The 12,225-nt window shown below is 31.5% G+C and overlaps 1 protein-coding gene across 1 annotated transcript; it reads right to left on the reverse strand.

The window, feature by feature from the left end:
• Positions 1 to 1,104: 1,104 nt before the first annotated feature.
• LOC145260317 (NF-kappa-B inhibitor alpha-like) lies at positions 1,105 to 11,628 on the reverse strand. The gene is made up of 5 exons (XM_080118205.1): positions 8,714 to 11,628; positions 4,985 to 5,301; positions 3,913 to 4,001; positions 2,861 to 3,091; positions 1,105 to 2,264 (listed from the first exon to the last, which is right to left on the reverse strand). Exons 1-5 carry the CDS (start codon positions 9,052 to 9,054, stop codon positions 2,223 to 2,225), a joined length of 1,020 nt encoding a protein of 339 aa, XP_079974331.1. The 5' UTR covers positions 9,055 to 11,628; the 3' UTR covers positions 1,105 to 2,222.
• Positions 11,629 to 12,225: the final 597 nt, after the last annotated feature.

The raw sequence follows: 12,225 nt of genomic DNA on the forward strand, positions 1-12,225 counted from the left end.
TTGAATAGGGTCCAAAAGGAATCTTCAATCTAATAGGTCACACTTTGTCAACTAAGCTCCAATCCCTGTCCCATCACCACAATGTTGCATCTGCCTGCTTTTAATAGAATGGGCTCTGACAAACTCATTGCACTTGTACCCCTTGACATACATATCTCCAACAAATCTGCTTAGCAACAAAATCACACCCCTTCACTGGAGGTCCCTACATGCCTGAAAACTTTCTACTCTAATAGTTTCTTCCTTTGAACAGCTAGACTTTGGAATTGCTTTCCTGCTTCCCTGATATGCAGAAGTTTAAATGAAACATAAACCAACATCTTATTAATCTTTCCTAGGCATGGCCACAAATAGTGGCCCGTTACATCCAAGTGATGATATGCCTTGTTAGGGGTGAACACGAGCAAGAGTAAAAAAAGAAGTTATGAGAGACTAAGAAACGTCGACTTAGATCTGATAACATTAGAATAAATCCAGACAGTATAGACAGTTGTGCAGAAGAGACTTTGCTGATTTGGTCAAATTGAAAAAAATGAATAAGAGTGCTGGAGTTAAATGTAGAACAGTTGAGGTAGCAGGATAGGGCAAAGAAAACACGAAATTTAGGGAAGCATAAAACACATCCATCTTGAAAATAAAAATAACTTTCATGGTTTAAATATGCTTGCTTCTGGTTTTAAAAGCGACTGCCGTCGGCTATTAATAATTGATAACAAATTAAATGAACCAACTTTAAATAATATTTCTAAACAGAACAATTAAAAGGATTCTATTACAAGAAATAATAATATCAAGCTAATTAGTAAAATAGATTTTCTTTAATGTAATGTGAATGAGGTTACTCATTGAATTTTAATTTCTTTTGAAAAGATTGTGTGTGTGTGTGTATATATATATATATATATATATATATATATATACACACACACACACACACATCTATCTATCTCATGTTGGAATAAAAATGTATGAAATTAGAGTTTTCAGTATGAAAAACTAGTTTGTGAAACAGTAAACCTTTTGTACATATTAATTAAACTGCAAATAGGAATGTGAATTTATATGATATGTTAAAATTCATACAAAGTAAATAAATAACAAGACTTTGTAAAAAAATAATTTTTTTTATTTACATTTTAATAAATTAATTATGAATCTTAGATTGAAATGAATCAAAGATGAAATGTTTGGTGCACGTCACCAACTCTTTTTGAAGAAATGTCTTTCAGTTCAGAACATTATTAATTTAGTACTGTATAGTTTCAACCATTCTTTGGTTTTGAAGATGAAGTCAGTATATTGGAAAAGGTTTCATTGGGCGAGAGAAATTTATTTGACAGAATATTGATTAAATCAAAGTGCTTTTTTTTTTCATTGGGGATCTTTTAAGCCAATGCATTTCAGGTGAAAACATTACATTCTTGTGTGTCATAACAAAATTAGTATAAATTAAAAAAAAAAGTAGATGTGCTAGATGCATTTAAAACATTAGCCACAATTAGGTTGTGAAATGTGTTGCCTTAAAAAGGACAGGCTTTTCATTTGTCAGTTTAAGTCAAAAATTATCTCCCTTATTTCTCCTGACTTGGTTCCACATTAAAAACCCTACGATAAAATGTGATAAATTCTTTTACCTGTAATTATTTTTCTATTGAATCATTTTTCATAATTTTTAGAATTTATACTAATCTCACTATGACACATAAGTACATAATGTTTTCACCTGAAATGCGTTGGTTTGAAAGATCCAATATAAAGAAGCACTTAGAAATCAATAATTCCATTCATCAGCTAAGAATCTAGGAATGGAATTTTCTTTCAGCAAGTCCTTCCTTTAAAGATTCATTGATTCCTCATTCTCCCTGGCTTTCAGCAGTGTCTCTGGAAAAAGACTCCTTCATTGTTTGAAGACGTGTTTGCTCCCATGTCCGGCCAGCTCTTCTGTTGTGATGGCATTTTTTTTTTTTTTCTATAACATCAACTGCAGTCATTTTTTTTTTTTTTTTTTTTTGGAATAAAAAGAATCGTGTTGGCAAAACAGCAAGTGCAAAATGTTATAGACGGAATATTAACTCCTTTTAAAGTTCCAATGGATGACGAAAAAGTAAGGAGTAAATAAAACAAAAAAAGAGCCATCGGGCCTGAATGCCAATTCTGGCGGGATGTTTTGTTGGTTATTTTAGTCCACTCAATCAGACACGAGACCATTTCTGATGACGGGTTTAGATTGGTTGGCCATTGATACAGAAATCATCAGCTATGGACTGAAAAATAAAAATAAATAATTTGGATAAATAAATTGTTTTAATAAATTTAAAACATTTAAATTACTAACTTACAGATTCAGATTACTTTAACATTAATATAGGACTTATTTTAAACCAGCAAGGTTACCAAATGTTGCTCTGGCTGACAAAAAGTATGCATAATATTTCGATTTAAAACAACCCCCATCCTCTGATTAATGTGTAAAATTTTGCATCTGACTCATAATAAAAAAAATGTGCTTATTTAGAATCACACTTAAAAAAATGCAAACAAATTTTTATGATGCACATACTCATCACGAAACGAAGATGTCATGTTTTAAAGAAAAAGCAGAGCATGCAGGGTCTCCCTCCCCACACGAGAAGACTTTACTTTCACCATGACTAATGTTTGTGCAAAATGTTTTTTTTTAATCCAAGGCGTGGTTATTGAGAAAAATGCAAACAAACGAACGGGTGAATAACTATGTTGAATCCCTACCATAAATATGGAGAAAAGCGACAGTTTATTTGAGCGATCTAAGTAATTTTTTAAAAATTTACATGGTTACCTTAATCGTGATTAAATAAATAAATAAATAAAAAATACTTACTGTTTCATCTTCAGATTCTTCTGATGAATAATCAGGCAAGACAGCTCCATTCAGTTGCAACATTTCCTTAATTTCAATGTGATTACGACCTTCAGCCAAATTGAGTGCTGACATTCCACTGTATGTAACAGTATTGATGTCTAAATCGGGATAATTAAACAATTGGTTGACCAGCCTCTGATTTCCATACTCAGCAGCATAATGGAGAACTGTACGGCCACTTTTGCCATCCTGACAAAAAAAAAAAAAAAAAAAAAGAACGGTTATATATATTATATATATATATATATATATATATATATATATAAAATAGATTTTAACATTACAAAAATTTTGTATATCAACCCAAACCCTCTGAGATTAACCCAAAACTTTTTTTTTAAACAATGCGAGATCTAATTGGATTTTAATTCAAAGTTTTTTTGTTTTTAATCAAATTCGAGATTTGAAATGTAAATCTTTTTAGTTCAATTCTACAATTTGGAAAAAAAAAAGTGGGTTCCCATACCAACTCTAAAAATCATTGTACCTAGGTGATAATTTTTTAATAAAAATAAAACTTACGAAGTTCAATTTCCATGAAATTGAAAGGAAAATTTTTTTATTTTATTAAAATTATGTTAATTTAAATTACGCTTAAAATTTCTAAAATGTCAAAGTAAAAATTTCTCCCAAAAATTCATTTTTTATGATATACCTTTTCAAATGATGTATGCAATCCTAATTATTTATTTGGCGAAAAAAAGAAAAAGTGCTTATTTATAATTACACTTAAAAAACAAAAATGCAAAAAAATCTTTGCAAAGATCAAGCAAATTGATCAATTTGTTTTATAAAGAAAAATCGATTTACGATTTTTAGTGATTAAATATTTTGTAATTTTTCTGCATTCAAGCGAAATTTCAATAGTCAAATTGAAATACTAAAACCTGGCAGTTCCAGGCGCTATTCTCATTTTGTCATAAAATTTTTATTTTATTTATTTATATTTATTTTAAATCGAGTGTAATTCTAAATAAGCACTAAGAAAAAAAAAAAAAAACTACACTTACCTGAACGTTAATATTGGCTCCATTCTCAAGCAGCAATTCCATCAAAGAATAATGATTTTGGAGAGCAGCAATATGAAGACATGATAAACCTGAAAAAAAGTTAAATATTTTTAATTATTAAAATGAAGTTAAAGTTTTGTAGAGGAGAAATAAAAAAATTTTTTAAATAAAAATTAAAAGACTGGTAAATTTAAGGATGTCGAAATTTGGCAGTTTGAAAATATTAAAATGTATACCAATTATCTACTATATAGTCAATGGAATTAAGATGCAAAGGGTCCTAATCTTTGCAAGTTTGATGAAAAAAAAAAAAAAAAATCTAATTTTGGTAAAACTACTAAGTTACCCATTTTTAAATGCCAATTTTTTGTGATATAGTTAAGGTTTGAGAAGGTAGACATCTCATTCTGATAGAAAAAAAGTTTGTTTTTTTTCTAATTTAAAAAAGAATTCACTGTTTGAAAGCGGTTAGAAGATCAGATGAGCGTGAAATTGTTTTTCATAAATATTGCTATTTATCAAAATTTAATAAAATTTAAGTTTTTATACATGCAGAGAAAATATATTTGTTTTTTTAAATTACTTAAAATACAATTGTTGAAAAAGAACTAAATATTTATCTTGCACGGCTAGGCCATAATGCAAATAAAATAAACACACACACACATATAATATAAACCATTTGTCTATACTGTCCACTGTCCAGAAGTGAAAGATTCAAATTCACTACGATCGTCTGCTTAATTATGACAAAATTGTGATGAATGTTTAAACTCAAATTTTACAGAAAATGTTTCAAAAGGTCGAGAGTAAAAATCAATTTTTCTTAAAACAAACATCAATTAAATGTTCTTGAGAATAAAAAGAAATCTTGGAAACTTTGCAGTTGTCTTTTCTTGGTTTCGAAAGAATAGCGACTTATTACAAGTGTTAATTATTAAACGTTAAAATAAACTAAACTGCATTTATTTCTTTAAAATTTCTGTCTCATGATAAATTGGCTTTTAAAAAGGAGTGAATTAGCACTTTTAAAAATCTTTTACCAAAATATGTAGAAGAAATCCAGTCTTACCATCATAATTTCTCAATTCGAGGATGACGCGATGTGGAGCATATTGAAATAACAGTCGAGCAATGTCGATATTTCCTTCACGGCAAGCGATGTGCATCGCAGTGTTGCCATAAGAATCAGCAATGTCTACAGCAACGTTGCATCGAAGTAATGTCTCAACTATGTTCGATTGTTTCGTGATCACAGCCAAGTGCAATGGCGTTTGAAAGAAGTTATTTTGCAGGTCGAGAAGATGCGACAGATTGAAACTTTTGGCGCCACGGATGTAATCATCAGCAATTTGTGCGTGTCCGCGAATAATAGCCAAATGCAATAAACTGGAAAGATAAAAATAAATTGTTGAAATATGCAAATACATATAATTGAAATACAATTTAAAAAAAAAAAAAAAAAAGCTGTAGTTTGTTAATTCAGGTCATTTTCAGCTGAAAATTAGTCCCATTAACTCTTATCCTCGGGTGGCTTTTAGCTTCAAGAGGTGCTGCCTTATCAGTATAAAAATAAAAGTGGAGTCGAGTTCAAGCAGGAATCCTTAAAGTGAACCAGTTTCCCCACCCCACACACACTAACCTACCCAGAGAGAATTGAAAGCATCCAAGAGACAGAGCAAAGTTATAAACTTTTACTTTATAAAATGTCAAAATCTGACCAATTCCAGTAAAGAAACCAGAAAAAGTCATTTTCTTTATGGGTCACAGTTAAATGTCTAAAATGTCGATGTATTATTGTATCATATCGACTTGAGGCATGACACGTCAATCAGATCAAACAGCAATTTTTTTTTTTTTTTTGAAAGTTGTCTTAAAATCTACATCACTCAACCATAATAAAACGTATTAGTGTATCTATATATGGTGCAAGTAGTATTTTTAATAGGAAACGATTTTTTGTTTATATATGGGAAATGAGGAGGGGGATTACAGGAGACCCAGAAGTTTGAGGGGGGGGGGACACTTAGTTGAAGCTTCCATCATAACTCCAAAGTATTTAACAATACTTGGCACGGACTTATTTTTGGTCGTGTGATAGATTTTGAGGTGTCATTATTTTTAGAGAAAAGGAGGTGGTCAATGGTCAACATAGTTTAAAAATAATTTACGTATAATTTAAACAGCCAACAAATGTTTATTTATTTTTTTTTTTGTAAATTTTTTTTAGGAGTTAGAAGATCAAATATATATTAGTCGAACAAGAGATACAAAATGAAGATATTTTGGCGTTTAAAAGTATGTTTAATTAAAAAAGGTGAAACACCGAAATTTGCTTTAACTTAATGCAAAATGAATGTTAATCTAAATTTACCCGACTAAAATAGAAATTTCTTTGAAAAACGAAAATTATTGTTGAAATTCCTTTTAAACAGTCCGTTACACCCACATTTAGCACAATTTTGTATTGCCTCCCGGACTTAGGGTTAATAAGGTATATGCGTTTGGGGGGGGGGGATATGGCATAAATACTAACCTTTAATGGGAAACAAGACCGTTAAAAGTCAATTTTACTGGGATTATGACTTCGATAATAAAATGAGACAATTGTGGAATATTTTTATGGGTGTGTAAAAATGATTAAAATAAAAAAAAACTCAGAATGAAAAAAAAAATTAGGTTATTTTTAAAATGGCTGTGCGTCAACAACGCCCCCCCATGTACCACGTGACAGCAATGAACCAATCGCTGCAGTTGGAAAATCCAATTGCTTTAAATAAACTCCACAAAGAAAAGGATTGTTTATTTTAAACTTTTAGATGCTTAAAAAAAAAAAAATAAATAAAAAATGCATAACAAAAAGAATTTCAAAAGAATTTAAAAACAGTTAAATTTAAATTGTATTTTGCACATTCATCAGTAACAGTTTATTTAAAAAAAAAAAAAAACGCTTAAATGAAGGTTGTGACCAAAGGGGGTCGGGAGTCGTTTTTTTTTGAAGCGTACTAAAAACTTAAAATCTTTTCTATGCACACTTCATATAAAGACGAATTGTTTAAGATGTCGTACATATAATGCATATATTTATTTAGATAAATGTGTATTTATACGAACATCTACAGCTTGATACGAATGCTTATTCGATTATAAAACAAAATGGCCAAGTCTGATTAGACCGAGAATGCGATCAAATAGTCGAAACATACGGATAAGTATAAAAATTAAAGTTTATACTAAAATAGATGCGTCTACTCGTTATTGAACACTTATGTATAGACAATGTATAGACACACACACTGAAAACTACGATATCCATAGCAAATATTGACCCAACGAGTCACGACTGGTCTTATTAAATTCTCTAAAATAAAATGCCTGCAATTGAGGTCGCTAATATATAAGCGAAAGACAAGCGAAAAAAGAAAAAAAAAATATATAAGTTAAGAGAAAGACAAATTACTGTTACCAAAGGCAAGAAAACTTTTCTACTTCAAATTTATAGTCTTGAATATGTACTTACTGATTGACTCAATGTGACCTGGTTATACCCACTGAAGACTTACCTGCAAAGGGTGTTTATTCCGAAAGCCGTTCTTAACATGGTGAGGTTGAGGAGGGGGGGGTAATACCCCTAAGTACTTACTACTTTGCAGGTAAATTTTCAAGGGGACAACTAGGCCACATTGACCAACCACCGATTGTAATATTCAATCTATGCATTTGTTACTTTTACTGATGCCAGTGCACTTATCCGCGCTATTTTTTTTTTAAATCGTATTTCCAAGTTAATTAAAGTTTTACGAGGTTTTTATTCAATTGTAAGGTTAAAGTATAGAATAGTTACAAACCACCCTCCCCATGTTAAGAACGTCTTTTTAAATAACGTTATTATTTCAGCACGGATCAATAAGTGCACTTGCACTAGTACCCTTTTACTTAGCCAAGTCAGCGTCGTTTACCAATACTGGTGAGACTTGATCGTGAATTCCAGAGCAAACTTAGTCTAATCCGATCAGCAACTGCCCTCGAACTTAGACTTAAGGTTTCACTATGCATCTTTTTTTCTTTTTTGCTCAGGCTCAACTTTGCGACCCCCCCCCCCCGAAAAGCGAACATGAGAAAGCATGCTGGCTTGTCTAAGTAATAGTGACGATAACAAATGCATTGCATAACAAGTAAAAGTACATTTTGCTGTCTATTTGATTTCCCATCCCTTTTTCTATACTGCACAATCGCCAAAACTGTTTACATAGATATAAACTGTTGCATGTTTTATTTTGTTTTGTTTTTTGTACTTATGCACTTATTTTTATCGTGCTGAATTAACGTTATTGTTCGGAAAGCCATTCTTAACATGGGGAGGGCGTTTTGTAACTATTCTGTACTTCCACCTAACAATTAAAAAAAAAAATCGTGAAACTTAAATTTAACTTGAAAATACTATTATTAAAAAAAAACAAAAACAACCCTGTAACAAGTGCATAAGCACTTTTTTTTTAAGCTACGCAAACAATACGAGAAAAGTACAAATAAAAGCACAATGCAAAAATTAAAATATATGGTGCTGGTGCAGAGTTTCCCCCCTAAATTATATTAATACAGAAAATGCAATGTAAATAAAAATTTTCTGATTTTCCATTTCAAGAATTCGGGGTTTTATGTGATCACCAGAAAGTTGAGAATGCGTTATCGGGTTTTATAGAGTAAATATAGGCAGCCATGGGGGTTGATCTATATAAGCACCAATAAGTGCTATCTCCCCCCCCCCCTCAAAAATAAAAAAATAATTTTTCAAACTCACCTATCCCCTTCTTCGTCTTGATGGTGTAACAAATTGATGGCAGGTTTCGAAGAGTCGGATTCGGACATGCACTCGGATGTTCCTTCGTCCTCTGGTATACTAGCCAAATCCGGCGGTTGTTTGAAGTCAACAGAAGAATTGTCTACAGAATCGACAGAACACAAAGATGCAGAATAGCTGCAACTACTGTACGCAGAATCCAAAGATGTACTTGGAATTTTCAGTTTTCGAAATTTACGATCCATTTCGACGATATTGTCACGAAACGTCGTATCATTTTTTAATCCTTCACAGTCGCAATCCAAGTCGGCCTCCATTCGATCAGTCGTAGTATACGCCATAGTTGATCTTAGCGTAATAACGATGTCCTAATTGAATTATAAAAACAGATCAGAGGTCAACCTGTGTTTTTTTTTTGTTTTGTTTATTAAGAAAAAAAAATTTAAATGCTGCAAATAAAAAGAGATTCGTCCGTAGTGAAAAAATAAATTAAGAAAATTAAAGTTGAATAGAAAAATAGGTAAATAGAAGAAAAAAAATGTCGATTTCGCGTTTAAAAAATCTCCCGTGTAAGTTATAAATCCGTAAAAGTTGAAATCTCTTGGTAAATAATTTGATTGTCCTTTTTATATGTCGCACCCGTAATATCTTGTCGGGTTGCTTCTTTAAAGCAACGAGTGAGAATACAGGAATGATGACTTGGGACTAAAATGTTCTCTTTTTAAAGAAAAAAAAAACGACATAAAAGCTGGAAATACCCAGTTCGTCCCTCCTTCGCTCACGCTGCTTTACTCTCTCCAACTCTCTTCACTCTCTATTCAGTCATTACCTCCCACTTTCCCTCTAACGGACAATAAGCGCGACATGCGTGGTCGCAAATTTCCAGCCTCAAATAAAAATTACCCAACTTTTTTCCACGCACTAAAAACTATTTCATTTTCTTATCACGCTTTTTAATGTGGGGAATTTTTTCGAAATCATTTTACTTATTGACCTGAAATTTATCATAAATGTGTTTTTTATTTTAGTAAAAATCTATATTTATATGTGATGTTTCATAACGATCAATAAATATTCGTAATGAGTGTTTTTTTTTTTTGTAAATTTTTGAAAAGCTAAAAAAAGACTGCTTTTTTTTTCTTTTTTTTTTTAAATAACTATCTGATTTAATTTTTTTTTTTTTAATTCGATATTTCGTTTTTGAGTTGTTCTACGACCTCGAAATTTCATTCTCGTGTCCCATATTTGAACATGGTAGCGTTAGTAAATTATTAATTGATCCATATTTTCAAATTTGGCTAATCGATATTTCTACAATTTTGGATGTAAATACGTTCCTAAATTTTTCAATTATTTAAAACTATTGCAGCTGGAGCGAAAGTTTTGTTGCATCTGGAACAAAAAGTTTTAATGGATTTGAAGCAAATTATGCGTCTGAAGAAAATATTTTGTCACATTTGGAGCAAACATTGTTTCATCGCATTTGGAGCAAAAAAAAAAAGTATTATTACGTATGCAAACAATAAAAAAAATGGTTTTATAACTTTTAAAAAAATTTCTAGGAATGTTTAATAATTTAAGTTTGCACATTAAAGTGTTAAATAAAATTAAATATAAAATTGAATTATGAAAAGTTTTACTTTTAACTAAAAAAAAAAGATTACTACTTTCACCAGCATCAACATTAACGTAATGTGTTAATTTTGACATCTAAAAGTTTTTGTTGTTTTTTAATTTCTACTTAATCTTCAAAGACAACAGGTCCTAGGCAAAGTTAAACAAAAGACCAGTTTTTCATGTAGGGGGGGGGGGTCCAGCTCTCCAAAAAGGGGCATGGATTTGAACAAAAATAAAAATTGTTTCAATCTAGAAGAACTTATCCACTGACCAACCAGGACAGATACTATACTTTGATCTTATGGCAATTCCCTAATTTACTATATTTATAACTTGTAAACCTGAATTTAAAAAATATTTATTTTATTTTAATGTACTTTATTGTTCAACTGCATCACTCTCATTTGGGAAAGGTATGAACCCTATATCCTTTCTTCAGTTATAGATTTACTAGGGTAGACTAGACTGTAAATCCTTGGTTGTGCAACAGGAAAGAATGATTCCAAAACTACACCACTTTTACGACATTGTTTCTAGTTGTCCTGGACTTCTACCTGACACTGTGCTCTCAAGTGATCACTGCAACTGATGCAGTGATGCAGTGCACGATGCAGCTTCAAGAGTTGTGATTGCGCAACCGTGGCATCACTATAGACTGCCTGTGCAATGTGCATACACTTTTACACTGTTATTGTTTCTAATTATTCACAGAAAGGGGTCGCTTTTGTTGGTTGTTTTTGTTTTACGGCATATCAACCCTTTTCAGGTTATTTAATGCCGAATCCAAAGATTTTGAAAAATAAAATTTTTAATAGAATATATTTGTTGTTTTCAAGTCGGTTTCTATTTAACCCATAGTTGGGACCCTAACAGGTACTACCACTCCGGGTCAGAGTGGACCTGGGAGCCAAGGCAATTAAAGGGTGGCTCCAGGCTCCACACTCCCCAAAGCCCGCAAGCTGGGGCCTCACCACTGGATATAGATTAAGGTCATATCCAGGACCTTGCTTTTGTCATGCGAGGAAAAATTCAGTTCCCCAAAATGGGTCACTCAGAATTAGGGAAAAATGTTTAATGTCTTAGTCTAGAAAGATTTCTTTTTCACTAACCGAAGAGAGAAAAGACGAAGAGAAGAAAGTAAGAACAAATACTAAAAGCCAAAAGACCCAGTTACGAGCAGAGTTCAAAAATATGGTGGTGGTGGTAGTAGTAGTAGTAGTAGTAGTAGCTCGGTTCTTTTACGCGCCATAACTTGCTGATTATTCTGTGTAGACGCCATTTTGAAGAAAGAAATAAAAAAAAAATTTTTTAATTTTAGTGACAATATAATTTTTGCATAATGTTATTATGTTCATTCTATTGTTGCAATTTGAATGGTTTTTAAAAAAATCCTTTTAAAGTTACATTCAGTTGCTTAACCCCGTCACGAGAAGAAAAAAACTTATTTTTATTTGTTTATATTTTATTTTAAACAGTTTTGGTGCATTTTGATAATAATTGAAGATTTTTAAAATTAATTCTATTTTTGTATTATTATTTTATTTTAGCTTATAACATGATTAGATTACGTGGGTAGCTATGCAAACTACGGTAGCACAGAATGTTCACTAATTTGACATTTTGGGAACTTATTTTTGATTCCTTGTTAGTGACTGAGTGACTGTTCAGTGGAGTGCTGTCGTAGATTCAATGCAGATGCTGGAGACACCTGTATTATTACGTTGTAAACAAGCAAAAGAAAAGAAAAAAAGAAAGAAAGAAAGCCGGGGAGGGGAGACACACTACCCATACCCGTTGGGTCAGTATTTGTTAGAGAGAGAGAGAGAGAGAGAGAGAGAGAGAGAGAGAGAGAGGAGGAGGAGATGTCAGCATAAGAAAGTTTCATAAACAATTAG

This window comes from Euprymna scolopes, chromosome 36, assembly GCF_053919585.1.
Source record: "Euprymna scolopes isolate OS-2025 chromosome 36, ASM5391958v1, whole genome shotgun sequence".
In the NCBI taxonomy this organism is placed as follows: domain Eukaryota; kingdom Metazoa; phylum Mollusca; class Cephalopoda; order Sepiida; family Sepiolidae; genus Euprymna; species Euprymna scolopes.